Source organism: Rhinolophus ferrumequinum, chromosome 28 (assembly GCF_004115265.2).
Source record: "Rhinolophus ferrumequinum isolate MPI-CBG mRhiFer1 chromosome 28, mRhiFer1_v1.p, whole genome shotgun sequence".
Classification (NCBI taxonomy): domain Eukaryota; kingdom Metazoa; phylum Chordata; class Mammalia; order Chiroptera; family Rhinolophidae; genus Rhinolophus; species Rhinolophus ferrumequinum.
Window position 1 is genome coordinate 3,607,741 of NC_046311.1, and position 17,970 is coordinate 3,625,710.

The window sequence follows — 17,970 nt, forward strand, 5'->3', positions numbered from 1 at the left end:
GTTTCAGGACTTCCCAAAGTGCTCACGACTGCGGATTGGTTTACTTTTCTGAGATGCTCTGTAAAATTAGGGCTAGCCATGCCCGGCTCCACGAGAAAAGAAGTGTATGGTTAGATTCCATGGGCTCCTCGTCACCCAAGTCCCCACGGTGACAAGGTGGTGCAGGGAAGCAAGAGTTTAAACCACTGGTTATTCCAATATCCCTCTCTCCTCAGCTGTCTGTCTCTGCCCATTTAGAAAGTTCTGTGTGTCAGTAATTGATGGAAATGAGGAAGCAGTTCGAGGAAAATGCAGATTGATTGCAAAATGAAATTACAGCTCTCGCAGAAGATACTGAGTTTTATGAAGCCGAGTAAAGTAATGTTGGCGATCTAGTGAATTGACACTGAAAGCCATTGACAAATGACGGTCTGACACAGTTCATTTATTCGTTCAGTACCAGGCACTGTGTTCTTTTCCTTAAATATTTATCATCTGAAATTTAATTTTCACAATCTGAAAGTGAACAAATCAATTAGGTTTATATGTTGCCCAGGTGAGGACGTGGGGAGTATGCGATATGAACAGCCTCTTGCACCAGAGGCACAGTGCGCTGTCGTCATTCCATATCATCACTCCTTTTCTGGGCAAGCCGCTTTGGGCCATGACTACATCATGAAAAGTGGCGACATCGATAAACATCCACTAGGACAGAAATGTAAAAAAGGCTTCAGTGTTCTTTGCATTCCCCAATGAATTCTGTGAAGAATTCCCAGCCAGTCTTGGATATGAAAAGAGACTAAAAGCAATGAACTTCGTAAGGAAACAGTCCTCTTAAGGCCCTGGCGTCTGCCCCAACCATTTCCTGTGACCACGCTCTTATAAGAAGTCACCTTGAATCACGAAGCCACCTCACTCAGCCCTTGAAACTGTTCCTATCACCTAATAGGACCTTACAGAGCAGTAAAAAATTTTAATTTTTTAATTCTCGAGTGTCTCATTATGTTGTTTTATGAAAGCTCTCAAGCCTATCATTCCTGCCCTCCAGTTTCATAGTCAGCTGCAGGGCTGGCGTTTGCCTGGCACTGCTTTTCAGCACTTCCCAGTGGCGAAGACAATAAAGTCCCCTGTGGAGTTCACATTTCCAAAGCAGTTTATGTTAACAGTTAACCAGGTAACATTTGAAGAAAAAGTCAAACAAGGATGTTGGCAAAACAAATTCTTCAAAATTAGGTGGTTTGAATATCATGATGAAAAGAGAGACCTGGGAGCATTGATGAAGCCTGGACTATTTGGGAATGACAGCTGTTATGACGGTGTGAGGAGGTTAAGTGTGAAGACACTGCATCATAGTCTGTTTCAGTGCTGGCAGCGAAACTGTACCCCCATCTATCCTTAGCTCATCCTACAGTCCATCAATGCTGTTATATCCTAAGTTTTATTAAAAATGAGATAAACTTATTTTAGAGTTTTTCTTTCCATGTTTCAACCCTTTTTCTCAGAATTTGATCCTTGTTTTAAGAGACTTCTTTCTGGGCCCTGTTATCCTGTGTGGGGCTAAAACAGAACAGTCATGACAGTGAGGTGAGAGCTTCCGTAGTTCTGACCGCATGTGTCGTTCTGAACAGTCACCAGTGTCTCTAATATTGACTCCCCTTCCTGGCATCGGATCCCTTAACTGGTGACGGCCGGCCCTTGTCTTCCGGTCTCTGTCTGAGAATAACATGTGTCCCTTGTCTTAGGCTCAGCACTGCAGTTGTACCTGGCATGACTGAGAACGTTAAAGCAGAAAGCCCTGGAATGGTCCTTGGTGTAGAGCTAGGTGGTTGTATAGCATTGAAGAGTCAGTAGGTGTCGCTTCGGCTGCCCAGCCACAAATCCTCTGGGTTCTGGATCCCTCTTTATTCCCCCCAACTCCCAGCCCATTACCAAGCAGCTTATGGCCACCAAGTTGTCCATATAATATTCCACTTTTATCTTTCTGACTTTCCTCATTCCATCTGTCCTAGATTATTGTGGATCTCTCCTCATCGCTCTTCTTTCATTCTCTTCTTTCCAAATTTACAGGGCCCTCCCTGGTCTGTCCTTGACCTTCCAAGCTTTATTTCCTGCCACTCTCCTCTACTTACCCTACTACGCTCCAGTTGAAAAGAGTGGCTTTACTCAGTAGTAGTCTACCATTTCCCTCTGTCGCCTTTATTCTTCTTTTCACTTCTCTGGGAGTGCCCTTCCTTCTCGGCACTTCCTTTGCTCTCATGGGCCTCCACTCGTTTCTCCTTTCAGTCATGGGTATTTAAGCGTCGCCCTTCTCCCCAACTAGATAGATTATAAATTCCTTAAAAGCTGAGTCCATGACTTACCCATCTATATAATTCCACCGTGATACTGAAAACATCTTTCCTGGTCAACTGTCAATAAATGTCTGTGAAATAAATGATTTTTTTACAAATATAATTTGGCGAAAGGTGGGATGGCTGCCATCTAATGCAATGAATGTGCTTTTTTCCTCCCGTTTAGTGGTATCTTTCCCGGGGCCATTGAAAGAAGAGAATCTGTTAACTGTTGCCAAGCCACTGCCAAAACAACTGTGGGAGACCAAGGAGGTGGGTGAACAGCACTCAGCTTGTTTGTTATCACTGAATATTTGTACTTCCGGAGTCATTGTAAAATCCTGCAGAGGAGAAAACAAGAGGAATTGGAAAAAAAGGAAGGGAGGATACACTAGAGAAGGATGGTTCAAATAAAAATTATCACACTCTGTTGATGAATGAATTAGTACAGTGATCTTTTGGCTTCCTAATTTGCATGTGAATTGACTCAGTCAGAAAAACCTGTTAGTCCCCCAGATCTCATTCATGTTGCTAAAAGTACTGAAACCTGGTGACAAGTCGTAGGTTGTCTTTTCTGTTTTGTAGCCAACACCTTCTACCAGTCACCAGCTTCTAGCCAGATTTGCTAGCTCACCAGATAGTCCTTTTTTCAACCGAGGGCATTTGACCTGTGTCCTCAGGGAGTCAGTAAAGAAGTCATCTGTTTTATGATTTCTATGAGCCTTTGAATATTTGTATCTACAGTTGTGCTAGCTGACCGCCACCACGCTCTCACTGTGGAGGAGGGGGAGGTCCCACCGTACTTGACTCTGACTCAGCCCTTGGCCCTTCTTCCCGTAGGAAAGCTGTGTTTCCTTTGAAAGAAAACAGTTCATCCCAGCCCTTAGTGATGCCCCTTGCACTTGCTTATGTAGTCTCCGTGCTTAATTATCCCGCCCATTTAGGCTTCCTCTGGTCCAGTTCCATTTGCTTCTGCCACGTCCATCAAGGTCATCGTTAGCATTAGGGTGGGCTTGGAAGGTCTTTTGTAAAAGCAGATGTATTTGATGTTTCATCTTTTGGGGGGAAAAAGATATGATTTAAAATTCACATCCTTAAACATAGGAGAAGCAGCCGCACTGTCTTTTTGGCTGTGGGAGGCACAAGTGGTTTTGGAGGCTTCTATCAGAGCACAGCTATATCTCTTCTGGCAAAGGCAGCAGCGGCACCTCCCGTCCCTGAGTCCCGGGGCCTGCTCTCTCCAGGAAGAGGTGCTCTCCTCCTTTAATTCTTAAGGATTTACAGTTCTCCAGAAATCATTTCTGGGAGAAGACTTGAGTCAATAGGTTCATTCATGCTTTTCAGCATGTAGTATATTTATTGAGCAACTTTTGCCAGGCATTCTAGGTTCGGGGATTCTGCAATAAACAAAATAAAAATTCCTGCCCCCCTCCCACCAGCTTGTTTTCTAGTTGAAATACTTATTTTTTTCTCACATAATTTCTACTTTCTTCACCTTGTTTTATTTTTTTGTTTTCTTCTTTTCCTTTCAGGCCAATTGGAAAAAGTGTGTTTATTTAAAAGCTCTATATGTAAAACATTGGCCTGTTTGAAGGAAATATTCATCTAGAGGATAAATTAATAAAACATGAAATTGAGAAAATGTATTAATGTTATGCCTCCCTTGCGCCTGGAAAAGTCTAGTCAAAACTTAAGTGGCTGCTATGTGAAGATACTGTGTACATGTGCTGGCTCTCGCTCACACTGACAGGAGCCTCAGACACTTACAAAGACACTTGAAACACTTGATCTTGCTTTCCAGTGAATAAGCCCAGCTTTCTGCTCCCCAGGTTCAGTCTCTGTCGGGGCGCCCTCGGTCCTGTGATGTCGGAGATGGCAAGTGAGTAGTGTTCTTCCTGTCCATGGCTCAGAGACTGTCCTAACGTTTCTCCTGAGAGCAGGGATGGCCAAGGGTGACACAGCATGGCCAGACCGTGGCCCATAGGCTGGGGTAGCCACGTGTGTGCCCCACAGTGCAGACCAGGGCTGGGGTAGGAAGAGAAGGGGGCACGATGGAGGATGGTTGCTGCCTCTCCACGTGTTTCAACGCAGAACTCCCAGGAGGTGGAGGATCTGAATTAGGACCTGACCTGCCAGGCAGTTATGGAGGTATAATCTGTCAAGATGGAAACACAGAACACAGTTCATTTAAGGATTTGTTCATTTGATTTGTAACACTAAGAGATGTAAACAGATGGTATGCAGGCCTCCATTTGTGCTCTGGCTGCAGGCCTGCACGTGTTAAGGGTGGGCCTGACCACAATCCACACGCTGCGTGTTCATCATCACACCTCCACACTTAGCCCGGTGCATGGCACAGAGGGACCGACCAACAGATTTTGATAAATGAATGGTAACATCTCTCTCTCACTTTAAATTGTGTGAAAATTATGAATGAAAAACTGTATCTTACAATGTATCTAATTGATACAGAGATACTTTTTTTTGTAGGAAAGGTAATTTAGAAACCTAGCAAACAGAACTATAAATACAGAGCAGTGCCTCACATTTTATAGTGCATTATAATTTTTAAAGTCCGTTTGATCAGTTATCTCATCTGCTCTTGGAAGGTATTCCTGTAAAGGTGGCATAGGTGACATCCTCAGTCCAAGATAACAAATAAGGAAATGGCACTTCAGAAAGGTTAAGCCAAGGATGTAAGTTCTCAGGATAAGGAAGAGAGAGCCTACACGACAACTGGGATCTTTGATACCCACTGCGTTTATTTAACAAGGAAAAGTACCATATATGCCCTATTCCCCCAAGCCTAATGGTCTTAGAAAGTAACACTTACCTTTCCTTTTTCAGTGCTTTTCCACACAACGGTCAAAACATAGGCCTCTCGCCATTTCTGGGGTCCCTGAACACTGGGGGTTCATTGCCAGATCTGACCAATCTCCACTACTCGGCACCCCTGCCAGCCTCCCTGGACGCCGGTGACCACGGCTTTGGTAGTATGAGCATGGGGAATAGTATGGGCAACCTTCCTGCTGCTATGACTCACCTGGGCATAAGAAGCTCTTCTGGTAAGTGTCCCGGCTCTGTCGCCTGGTGGCATCTGATTTACAGATTATAACGTAGCTCTTGACCCTGGTGACAGTTTGCTTTGGTGGCTCTGTTGCTGCTGGATGTGAGGAGCTCTGCAGCAGCTCTGCTAAACCTCCTCCTTTATCGTCTTCACCTGCCCATGTGTCCCGGGGACTTGGAGAAAAGGATTTGAGATTAAGACACAAGTGTCCATTCTAGTCTATGTGGGCAGAACAGTGTTAGTGTCTCATATTGACATATGCTGACATTTAATAAATACAGATACCTGTAGATCCCTCCAATTTCCCAGTGGATTTCAAAAGAGAATATTTTGAATGTTACAAAATTTACAGTGGATACAATGACAATATTTATACATAATACATATGTATATTAACTAGAAAGCTACCGCAGTTCAAAATTATTGGCTCAAATTTTCAGAAGTGCTAAAAGATGTGACATGTAGCTATATTAAAATGCTACCCAGAATGTGAGTTGGGTGTTACTCTATGAGTCTGAGTGTCTACAGCTCAGACCCCATGTTCATGCATTTGCTTGAACTCTGACACATGCTCTTGTCAGCATCTAGGGTGGGGGTCACCCCTGCAGTAACGGTCCTAAGAATTGTGGTGTGGACATTTCCTTTGGAAGGGATCCTTGCTGATGGGCTTTCGGTGTGGAAAGTGCTTGCCATTCTCCGCTCTGGGTTCAACAAGACTTGTCCACGCAGATCAGAACTCACCATTCAAATGAGAGTGGCCCCCTTCAGGTGGCCCCCTGGAAGTTCGCTAATGATTGCAGTGCTGCTGCCATCGTGCAACATAATTTTAGGTTTGAAAAATTGATTTCTGTGACCACCGTTATTTTTGGTTCTTTTGGTCATTTTATTACCCTGCTGGTTTACTTAGGTGACGTAGTCAATTCTGTATGAACAGACATCTAAGTCACATAAGTAAAGTCACACTCTCCTTTGGGCCGTGGGGAAGCTGGCATTCTTTGGTACAGCCTCTGACACTTTGCTTCAGCTAAAAATGCCATGTTTAATTACTGGCTGTTATTTTCCTCAAACAAGCATTGTTTTGTCCAGAACATGTCAGAACCAGTGTCAAGTTTTTATGGTTCCTAGACATGGTACTTGAAGTTGCACATGTTTCTTTACAGATGTTTGTGCTTTCTTTCTGAATGAGTGGGCTTTGTTTTAAATCAGAATGCTTATCTTTTCGTTGTAATTCTTACTTGAGCCAGCCCAATGTCTGACCTTTACATGGAGAGTTAAGTGGTAAAACACTACTTGGAGTTTTATCAGAGACGTCCTTCCTACGTTTAAAAGTTATTTGCCAGCTAAAAATGCTTTATTTTGTCATTTCTTCATTTCCATCATTAACACTAAATTTTTCTCAACATGAAACAATACACAATTCTGTTTACCTCAACTGCTGATCCAAGAATTTCGGGCCGAACTTTGAAACATGGGTTTTGCCAGTTGAGATACACAGCAACAGCAGCATTCAGTCACGGAGCAAAGCCACTCTGTGCCAGGCCCCGTGCCAGGTGCCAAGGATCCAACAGGGCATAGGAGAGGGTCTCTGGCCCCTTCGAGCTTGTACCCTAGCAACCGGTGTCATGGAAATGTTTTCCCCCAAGACTCTTGCCCATGTTAAAATTTGCTACCCTCCCCCCAAAATAAAACTAACCAGCAGCAAAAACTTCCTTTTCCCTGAATTAGAATAGACTGTGATGAACAATTTCTCGGGAGCCAGAAAAACAGAAAGAAAGGAACTGTGGGGCAGGAGACATGGAGAGTGTCCTTCCCAGGACTCTCTGGTGCGCTCAGGGTATTTGAAAGGTCCACTGAGGCACTTCCTGAGAGTGACGCCTCTCAGTGAAAGAGGTCTCATAAGTCAGCAGCGGGTCTGGGCAGTGTACCTGGGACAGAAGGATTCGGGGGCTCTAAACAGACTTGGTTGTACGGCCCTGGGTTCTCTCCCTAGCTTGGAGCTGGGCACCCTGCACATTCATGTCTGCTGCCCACTGCTTACCAGTAGGTCTTTATGCAGTCTCCTTTCTCGGAAGAAAATCCATTCTCTTTTTTTTTTTTTTAAAGATTTTATTGGGGAAGGGAAACAGGACTTTATTGGGGAACAGTGTGTACTTCCAGGACTTTTTTTTTTTTTTTTCCAAGTCAAGGTGTTGTCCTTTCAATCTTAGTTGTGGAGGGTGCAGCTCAGCTTCAAGTTGTTGTCCTTTCAGTCTTAGTTGTGGAGGGTGCAGCTCAGCTCCAGGTCCAGTTGCCGTTGCTAGTTGCAGGGGGCGCAGCCCACCATCCCCTGCGGGAGTCGAACCGGCAACCTTGTGGTTGAGAGGACGCGCTCCAACCAACAACTGAGCCATCCGGGAGGCAGCTCAGCTCAAGGTGCCGTGTTCAACCTTAGTTGCAGGGTGCTGAGGAGTTGAACGGGCAGCCTTGTGGTTGAGAGCCCACTGGCCCATGTGGGAATCGAACTGGCAGCCTTCGGAGTTAGGAGCATGTAGCTCCAACCGCCTGAGCCACCGGGCCGGCCCCGAAAATCCGTTCTCTTGATGGCATCTTTTCCTTGTTGTTGGGACTGCTCATACATTTTCAGTAGGAGAGTTGCCCAAGAGCTCTTTCACATACAGAATCTTCATCAAATAGGGATCGTAGGAAGTTAAGTTTTCTTTAATCTTTGGAAAACAAAGGGTTTGGTCTGAAATTATGACAAGTAACTTGTGGATTTGTTGTCTTCCAGGTCTCCAGAGTTCCCGGAGTAACCCCTCCATCCAGGCCACGCTCAACAAGGCGGCGCTTTCCTCTTCCCTGAACAGCCACCAGCAGATATCTGCCCCCAACGCCTCTGCTCTTCACCCTTCACTCCGTCTCTTTTCCCTCAGCAACCCATCTCTTTCCACCACAAACCTGAGCGGCCCCTCTCGGCGCAGGCAGCCTCCCGTCAGCCCCCTCACACTTTCTCCTGGCCCTGAAGCACATCAAGGATTCAGCAGACAGCTCTCTTCAACTAGCCCACTGAACCCATATCCCTCCTCACAGGTAAAAACAAACTACGATGAAACAGACTGAAAAATAGAGGAATTGCTTTCCTTCTCTGCGTGACCTTGGATTGAGTCCGTTCCACCAAGCATTGTCCATGAGGTCTCAGATGCAGTCAGTTCTCACTTATATGTGAAATCAGAGAGAGCAGAAGGGTGAATAATTCAAAATTCATTAATGATTTTCTAAGAGCAGACTAGTTGTGTTGATTATTCCTAAGCGAACATTGAACAGTTTGCAGTTACTGTAACTCTTAAAGTTGGGGTTCGGGGAAGAGGTAAGGTGTAGAGAATGCAGTCCAGATGTGTCTACGTTAGCTAAGGGTAACCAGGCTGGGATTTTAAAATTGGTGTGGAAAACCAACTGGCTCTATAAGTATTTTAAACCACAGGGGGAAGCCAAAAAAGACATTTAGTACCTTCCTGAAGCTTTGATATTAAACCTCTGCCCTAACTACAACTACAGATTTGAGAAACAGCACTTTTATTGTTCATGAAATACCAGGTGTAATAAGGATCATATATAAAAGAACCCAAAGACGTTTATTTAGAGAAAGGCTGAAGTAAGTCCCAAGCATATTACCGAAATTCAAGAATTGAAACATCAGATTCTGACTTGTTGACTTTGTTTTTATTCTAAGCTCTTAGGGTGGTTCTCCTTACCAAAATCATCAACGAATATATTTTTAACCTGTTGGTCACTCCCTGGATACATTATAACATCATTTACTCACCACTTCTCCATAAATGAGTAATGACTTAGCAAGGAGGAGTGGACAGTACACAACGGGACGATTAGCAGACCCAGTTATTAGTCATTCTTCACCAATTACTAGCTGTGGGCTTTTGGGAGGAGGTGAGAGGGTATTTCATAATTGTTTTTTTTAAATGGTTCTTTTTGTGTTATTGGATTGCCTTTAATTTTATTTTCTAAGATTATTTGATAGGATATAAAAACTATTACTCTGGCTTTCTAGATACATTTTAAGGAGCCTATAGGGATAGAGAGCATCTTCTTTCAGATGTTTTTGCTTTTTCTGTTAGCTTCATATTTAGATTTTTTTAAAAAAAAATCAATGTTATTCATACACATAGTTTCAAAAGTCAAGTAGTTCTAAAGGACTTATTATGAAGTTACAGTTGTTTCCCCTCCCCCACTAACCATATTTCTCACTCCCTATAGATGGCTACTTTCTCTTTAGCGAATCTCTTTGTTACAACCATGTTATTTCATGCTTATTCTGTTGTAGATTTTTAGTGTTAGGTATTATCAGTGACATCCAACCATGGAAGATTGGGCTTTCGTTCTCTTCCAACTCCCCCAATCCTCCCACACACGTACACACATTTCCTACTCCTCCTCCTCATCCTTCACAATGTAGTATATTATAATTTTGATTAAAGCAGTAATCAGTGTTTAGTGTTTTCACAGTTATAATAATGTAGTCAGAATTTAACAATGTAGTATATATTATGGAATAACAAAATGAATGTTTGTTTTCCTCCTAGGAGTTAATAAATGTCTTACTTTTTTTGTTAGTCTGGTTTTCTATGTATGTAGAAACTTGTGGAATTGAGTAGATCTCTTCTCAATACAACTAAAAACAAATCCTCCAGTAGCTTTACAAGAAAGAGTTCATGGTATGATTTAGATATGTCTTTATTCTATCCACCATTTCATTAATAATTGGCTGGCTACAGTATACTAAATTTGAAATAATTATCTCTTGAGATTTTGAAGTTATTAACTCAGTTGCCTTTTAGCTTCTAGAGCTGCTATTGAGAAACACAGTTTCATTCTGATTCTTAATACTTTGAATGAAATCTCCTTTTTTTTTCCAGGAGGCTTGTAAGATCTTCTTTTTGTCCCCAGTTTTCTGAAACTTCAGGATAATGAGGCTTTGACATGAGTCTGGATATTAGGTAGATTTCTTCAATCTGGAAACTCATGTTCTTCATTTCTGGGGAATTTTCTTTAATGATTTCTTTCATGATTTCTTTCCCTCAGAGCTAAGTTGGGAAAGAAAGGTGGCGGGCTCAAGTTCATATTTTCAGTAGAACACCTCACCTGCGAGGGTTGGGAGTGCCTTGACAGAGGCCCTGCGTTGTCCTGTCACCCGAGTAGAACCCTCCAGTCTCCTGGAAGGCCAGGGCTCCGCAGCCTAACTGCTTTTCAGTAAACTTTGACAACATCCTCCTGGATTCAGCTCCATCTTTACCCCTGCTGCCTGCTGCCCCAATTCCAGAAGGCCTCGGATTCTGTGATGTAAATCAGATTGGCTCTGGGTTTCTCCACTCCCACTGAGCATTTGACCTTCTCAGCTCGGCCAAGCCAGTCACTACTTGTCCATCTGCTTTTCATTTTCAGAATTTTGTGGCCATTTCTTCTCTCCCGTTATCTTTGTCCTCATGTTGTTTATTATCATTTTATTGTTACTGTTTTAGTGTTGTTTATTAATGTTTACTGTTTTTTAATGTTTTAGTGTGTTAGTAGAGTTTTGAGAGACAGAAGAGCTAAATGCTTTTTTCAGTCTTCCATTTTTAACCAGAAGTTACTGATTTAAAAAAACAAACGAAAAAAAGAACAGAATGGTTGTCACTGAGAAAACTGAGAGGAAACTGGTTAAACTGGCTGGGGTGTTTGGGTTTTGTTTGTTTTGTTTTTTAAGACAGTAGAAATTGTCATTGAATGGGAAAGGCTTTGGGGGGAAGTGAGATTTGAGATATACTTTGAAGGAGCAGAAATAGGCTTCTCAGAGCACAGCACAGAATGCCACGGTGAAGAAGATCTCAGGCTTTTTCCTCACTGTGACATTTCCTAACCGTAAAGGACTTACTGCTAGAAACTAAGAAGCTAAGCTAATTAGTGGTTTTGTTTGTTTTACAGATGATGTCCTCTGATCGAAGCCCGCTTTCCTTCCTGCCCACAGAAGCTCAAACTCAAGTGTCCCCCCCGCCCCCTTACCCCACCCCCCAGGAGCTGCCCCAGCCCCTCCTACAGCAGCCCCGCGCCCAGGAGCTCCCCACTCAGCAGGCACAGGCAGCCTCAGCGCTGCCCCAGTCAGACTTCCAGCTCCTGAACGCCCAGGTGAGTCCCAGCAGGAACACCGGTCAGGAGGGAATGCTTAATTTGCCTTGAGTTCCAAGCTGAATGGTCCCCTCCTTCTTCCCTGAAGGGCTCATCTTTGACCAACTTCTTCCCACCTATGAGCTTTGACCAGCAGTCCATGAGGCCAGGCCCAGCCTTTACTCAACAGGTGAGTGATTGCCTGGGCCCGCCTCTTCTCAGAGCAGGAACTGTTGTGCAGTGTGGAACCCACTCCAAACAGACTAGGTACTCCACTTCTCTGATTTCAGATGTGCTTGCTGGCTCAGAGAACCTGGCATCTCCCCTAGCCCTAAAATGCTGACGCTGGCTACCTTATTTAGTGTCAGGCCTCAGCAGAGGAACTGTTTGAACAAGTGATAGGAGACTTGTGATGACACTCTAGTCATAGAATTGTAGAATGGTTCCTACTGGAAGGGAGCATACAGTCCACTAATCTGTCATGTCAAGGAGACTGAGCCTCTGGGAGGGCGTAGCCTCCGGCTGGTTGCTGCGCCCAGCACCGTGTGTGGCTTCCCAGGAGAGCTGGGTCCTGTTGGGGCCAGCAGTCCTTCCCTAAGATGTTTGCATTCAGCCATTTCCTTTTGCTTTTTGGTTTTTCCCTAACACTGACCATTTTTAATATTCCCTAGATTTTATAATGTTCAATAAGTATGGGTTGGGCCCTAGGCTAGAATAAAGGACAGAAGGAGTACTTTCCATGTCTTAATAATAACAGTAAAATAAATAAAAACAGATATTTCCTGAGTAGGCTGTGGTAAAGCCTCCTGGTAAGAACCAATAGTCCTTGCCTTCCTGTTGTCTGGAGAAGCCATTTTAGTTTTGGTGAGTCAGTATCTCCCTGAAAAATGCTGAAAACTCCTACTTTTGAGAGATTAAGAAAAATAGTTTAGAGAATTAATTTCTGGAAAGCACCTAAGATAGGCCCCAGTTCCAACCAGCCTTCATAGAGGCTTTCTCATAGAGGGACTTGCTAAGGCTCGTCCCTCTGAGTGCGAAGGAAAGGGTTCCACTCTCTCATTTTTTTGGATATCAAAGAGGAAAAGAGCCCACTGGCTACATCAGTTCCTTGGTCATCCTTGGAGAGCTTTGACAGGGTTCCCAAGATGGCAGTTTCCACAGGCCTCAGTGTGGCTGAGGAGGGGGAGGACAGAGACCAGAGCCGCGCAGAAGCCACAGCTCTTGGTGTCTCCTGGGATGGCTGAGCGACCGGGCAGTGTGGAATGGGACAAGTCCCCTACACTGTGGAGCTCCTATTCCATGCCTGCATCTGCCTTCCTGAGAAGAACGTTCTATATAAGTTACCACGACAGCAAAGAACTCTAGGATTCTAGAGAGATGGGACTAGGAGACAGTTTGCACATCTAATTTTGCTCTGGGAGCCCATTGTATTATTCGCTCCTTGGAAGCAGAGGTCGTTCCTTACAGTGTAACCGTTGTTGTTTCCAGGTGCCATTGGTGCAACAAGGTCTCCGAGAACCACCGGATCCATTTCATTTGAGACCAAACTTGTATTCCAACTGTGGGAATTTCCCAAACACCATCCTGACAGGTGACTGCGGGCCACCCACCCCCCAGCTTCTTCACTCTTTGTTTTGCTGTTTTGACAGATTCTATTGTAAGCTAGTTTAACAATAACATTAGATAAAACAAAAAATGAAAGACCCCCAGCTCAGCTTTACCTTTTTGAGTTGCAGGTGTCCAGCCCCAGACACCATGAGGCAATGAGCCATTTCTGAAATATTTAGTTTTAAGTGATTGACAACTGTTTAAAGGGAGAAAGCCTCCAAAAATCGGGAGTTGTGGAACTGACTGAAAAGAACATAGATTCTACAGCAAAAGTGTAGGCCTGGGAGTGGCTGGGACATGGTGACCACTGCCCTGGTTGGGGAGATGACAGGGACAGCATTTTGGGGATGTCATCAGTTGTGTCCTCTTTGTGGCCTGGGGCCCTCGCCCCTCCTAATCTGCACTGTTGTTCCCTCTCGCTGTTTCTTCCAGAAGACTCGAATTCCAGCCTGTTCAGAGATCTCAGCAGTGCACTGGCGGGCATGCCCGAGGCCAGCTTGAACATGGACACTCCGTTTCCAGTGGAAGAAGAGCTGCAGATTGAACCCCTGAGCCTGGACGGACTCAGCATGCTGAGCGACTCCAGCATGGGCCTCCTTGACCCCTCCGTGGAAGAGACATTTCGAGCGGACCGGCTCTGAACAGAATGGAATGGAATGGGAAAATTTATATCTGAAACAGCCAAAATAGAACGGACTAGAATGGAGCCAGCGACACCCCTGGGCTTTAGTTATCTTGGGCTAATGACATGGAAGGAACCAGTTCCACGGCTCCTCGCTTTCATGAGGCCCCATCTCAGACACTGGGGCTTATTCTAGACCACAGCGCTACGCACTGCCTCTCGGGCTTGTGGCACAGGTTATGTTGCTGCAGGCAGGCTGCTTCGGAGTTTCCAATGAATTGGTCATCACTATGACCCTCGCCTCTTTTTACTGACCCTCTAGTCGGTCAGTGAGAAAAAGCAGAAAATACCATGCAACGGAGGCCCCAGCAGCACTGGGTAGTTCTCAGAACCACTGATGTCAACACTGAAGAAGGAGCTGGCTGGAGTGGGGGCTCTGAGGGGCCGCGGGCCGCGGGAGTTAGCGTGGCATCAAGCAGCAGTGCCATGTGCCTTCTCTGACCAGCTGTCCTGGGGGTGCCAGCCAGCTGCTGGTCGGGTGCCCATGGCGGAGCGGGAGCCACGGCTCCCTCAGGTGCCTTAATTCTCATATGAAGAAGGATTTCACCAGGGGTCCAAGAACAGACTCGAGTTAAGCAAGCTGAATGCTCATTGGTTTTCTTCCCATTTGTAATCTCTTTTCTGCTGCTTCAGTTCACCTTTTCCTACGGACAGGAGGAAAAGGAAGACTGTTTTATTCAGTCACTGAAAAACAAAAAGGCCCTTGGTAAAGGACCAGACTGGAGAAAGAACAGGGCTTCTTCTTGGTGGCTGCAGAAGTGAGAGGGCGGCCTGCGGGTATGTTGCAGACACACGACGTCCTTCGGACAAGTTCCGGACCGGCTCCAAACCCGTACAGGCCTCCCTCTCTCCACACCGGGTGGAGGAACGGCTAGAGGTTTGAATCAGACTCAGCCAGCAGCTGAGCAGTAGCAGAGCAAAGCTCTGTGAATGGGAGTGTTAATGTAACTCCACTGGACCGCAAGCTCCTTGAGGGCAGGCACTGTGCCTTATTCATCAATGAACCCCTCATACCAACAAGTGCCTGGTACTGCACAGGTGCTGTGTAACTGCGTGTGGAATGCATGCACGAGTGAACGAATGGATGCATGGATGATTCTGCCTGCTGTACGGCAGTCTAATCTTTAACTGTCCCTATTCCTTGCCAAATCTTTTCAGAGCTTTAGCTTTTCTAACACTTGTGCCTGTGGTTAAGTCAAGCATGCACTTTAATATGCTTTCAACACTAGGTGACCAAATCCATCATTAGACTGGGAACCCGTTCTCCTCGAGGTTTTGCTACAGAGCAGGTAGGTGCAAACTGTCTTCTGAGAGCTTCCAGAAAGGCTGAGCAAGCCGAGGCCTCCCGAGTGTTAGGGGCTTAGGGGTTCTGGCAGGCCCCACCTCCAAAGATCTTCCCTCTCAGATCCGTGTTTTGCTCTAAATTGTTTCAAAATAGAGATTCGTTCTTTGAGGTTGAAGAAATTCTGTAGTAAAATGAAGGCCTAATTCTTGAAACCACCATTAGTCATTAATACTGGAGCATAAAATAGTATTATCAGATTTCTGCCACTGCCTGCCCCTCTGACTCAGGCTAGGTCAGCCCCTGACCAGAACCCTGATGGGTGAGTGTGAAGGGGGCAGGCGGACGAGGCCAAGCACTCCCGGGGCGGGGGTTCTGGGCGGAATGCGGGCATGTGGGACAAGGGGGGGGGGCACGGACACTCAAGGAGAAGTGAAAGAGGCCGGTACCTTTGCCCGGACAGCCGCTGCCCTTTCAGGAGCTACCAGGAGTGTCCCTGAAGGTCACTAGGCTACTCCCAGCCCAGAGAAGCAGTCTGGGCTATGTGGGTCTGAATCGGACACATCTGTGCCTTATGGCAAGAGGAGTCTGTCACGATCCTGGGCTGCTCACCTCGCCAGACCGCCTCCCATTCCTCTTCTATCTCCAGAGGGATTGTCTGCCCTCTGAGCTTTCCACCAGCCCTGATGGTGTACGACTCCATCTTTCTCTGTGGAACCCGAGTGTTCCCATTCGCTTCAGCCCCCAGTCCCCACTGGTGAATTAGGAAATCAAACCAGAGTCCTCGCCGAGCGCTGGCTCAGTTGGCCTCCTCTTCCCAGCTTTCTTCCCCGTTAAACTTTCAGATCCCTTTATACTTGAGATCTCGGGGGTAGAGGGTGAGTCTTTGTTCAAGTAAAAAGTCTTTCCTTGTAGCGGTACACAGCACCCCTGTGTGCCGAAAGAAGCGAGCTCCTTGCTGCCTTTCCGTGTCCAAGGCCCCCGACATCTGGTCCGGCCTTTCAGACAGGGAGTGGTGCTGAAGTTATAAGAGGTTTTTGTTCAAAGTGGAGGTCCCAGCATAATCCACTCGGCGCAGTGCCTTACCCGGGGGGGTCTTTCTTTGTCTGCGGGCAGCCCCGCCTTACAGCTGGAGACCCCGAGACCTACATGAAAATAGGTGCTGCCCCTGGGGCTTTCTCCGTGTGACTCATGGACATGGAGGCTCCCAGGAAAAGTGACTTGTTTGGGGGAGTATAATGACGACAATAAGGTTTAGCACTGAATTAAATTTGTCCTTAGGTCCATCAGTCCGATCTTTTCCTGTGAAAAGATTTTGGGCATTATACAACCCACTTTGCTTAGATGGTGTCGGACAACCGTGGACAGGTGTCGCTCTGGCCTTCGGCGGGTAAGTGCACTCACTGCTGCCTTTGCAACACAGCGGGCGTGGTCCTCCGCATCTGAAGTGGCTGCGTACTGCAGAATCAGCTACTTTTCAATATTTAGTTTTGTTACAAGAAATCGTTGGCTCTACTACTCTCATTTACTAGCAGTTAAACAGCATAGAACTAAAAAACCTATCTGTGTTTTCCATTGTTTTCTTTCTGTACGGTTGTGGTTTTTAGGACATAAGGTGTTAGGAGAAAATTTTCTTGATCATGTCAAGATGAACATAAGTTCTCCTTTGTCCTGTTTCATTTCTCCTAAGTCTACTGTATATTACCTGAGCTGAACTGTTGTGTATTCCAGTCCATTTGCATATTTCAAGACATTTCCGATTCTGACTCTCGTCGGCTCTTCTGATTTATGCACAGATGGTTCTGAGCATGTTTCCATTGCTTCGTGATGGAACCATCACAGCAACTAATCAGACTTCCCGCCAGTGTCCTAACTCCCAGGTCCCTTGTTAAACAATATTTAAAGATTGGAATTTGTATAAAGTAGCTTCCAAGTTTTATAATGCATCATTTTACATCTTTCGTAATTAAAAGCACAATAAGTTTGTATCTGCATTTGGTGTTTTTCTTCAGCCTCGGATGAGATAAATTGGGGGAAAGCCTTTCTCTTTCGCCGCCTCTTGTGCAGCTCAGCCTGCAGTTAGGGAATTCTGGTCCTTGGCTTGGCAGGTCCTGCACTGACCTGCTTGTCATGTGTCCTTAACACACGTGCTGTTGAGTCTGCTCCTGAGAGAAGCTCAGAAAGAAGTAGGGCACGCGGTTCCTTTGAAGCTGTGAGTACCAAGGACAGAGGGCATCCTGACAGTGCCTCCGAGTTCTGCCTTCCTCTGCCAGCGCCCCTTTCAGACCCCTGCTCCTGCCTCATCTAACACCTCTCCTCTCCCCATGCTCCGCTGTCTCGTACTGGCCTTTAGCCCTCTCCCCACCTCACCGAGGGCTTGGGCTCCGATTCCTACCCCCACCCTGACCCACTGCCCCATGTCCCAGCAGGGCTCACAGGCCTGGCCTGGCCAATATCCAGAAGCCTCACTCTTCCCTCAGAGACCCACGCCCAGGGCTCGTCATAAAGGTGACTCCTCTGAAACCTTACTCAGAAATCCCGTCTCTGACCCTGACTTCCTGAGCTACCATTTCTACTCTGGTCCATACACACCCTGTTCTTTGACCCCACTGAGAATTCTGTCCCTCCCCTGTCCCTTCTTCTCTCTGCCTGCTGTCCTCTCCTAGCTGCCCTTCCTTCCTAGGCCTAGTGGGTCAGTGGCCTCTATGACACCCTTACCAGCCTCCTCCTGCTCTGACCCTCGCCTTTCCCTATTGGGTGCCCTGCTGGAAAAAGACAACAAGCCAGCACTGTCCACTAACCCAGTCCTTTCCTGCCACCAAGGGGCACTCCAGACCTTTCCTCAAGGCCGTCATTTCTCTCCTCACATCTAGAAATCCCCGGCCATGGT

At 46.0% G+C, this 17,970-nt stretch overlaps 1 protein-coding gene across 2 annotated transcripts in view; it reads left to right on the forward strand.

The window, feature by feature from the left end:
- The window catches only part of CRTC3 (CREB regulated transcription coactivator 3), an 80,403-nt gene extending 63,329 nt beyond the window's left edge, over positions 1 to 17,074 (forward strand). The window contains exons 8-15 of one of the 2 annotated variants that reach the window (XM_033100148.1): positions 2,497 to 2,582; positions 4,139 to 4,188; positions 5,157 to 5,374; positions 8,144 to 8,442; positions 11,329 to 11,529; positions 11,618 to 11,698; positions 12,997 to 13,099; positions 13,549 to 17,074. In XM_033100148.1, the coding sequence (XP_032956039.1) occupies positions 2,497 to 2,582; positions 4,139 to 4,188; positions 5,157 to 5,374; positions 8,144 to 8,442; positions 11,329 to 11,529; positions 11,618 to 11,698; positions 12,997 to 13,099; positions 13,549 to 13,757 (1,247 nt within the window). In that variant the 3' untranslated portion in view covers positions 13,758 to 17,074. The remainder of the gene's footprint in view (positions 1 to 2,496; positions 2,583 to 4,138; positions 4,189 to 5,156; positions 5,375 to 8,143; positions 8,443 to 11,328; positions 11,530 to 11,617; positions 11,699 to 12,996; positions 13,100 to 13,548) is intronic. The other variant, XM_033100149.1, reaches the window with a different exon arrangement.
- Positions 17,075 to 17,970: the final 896 nt, after the last annotated feature.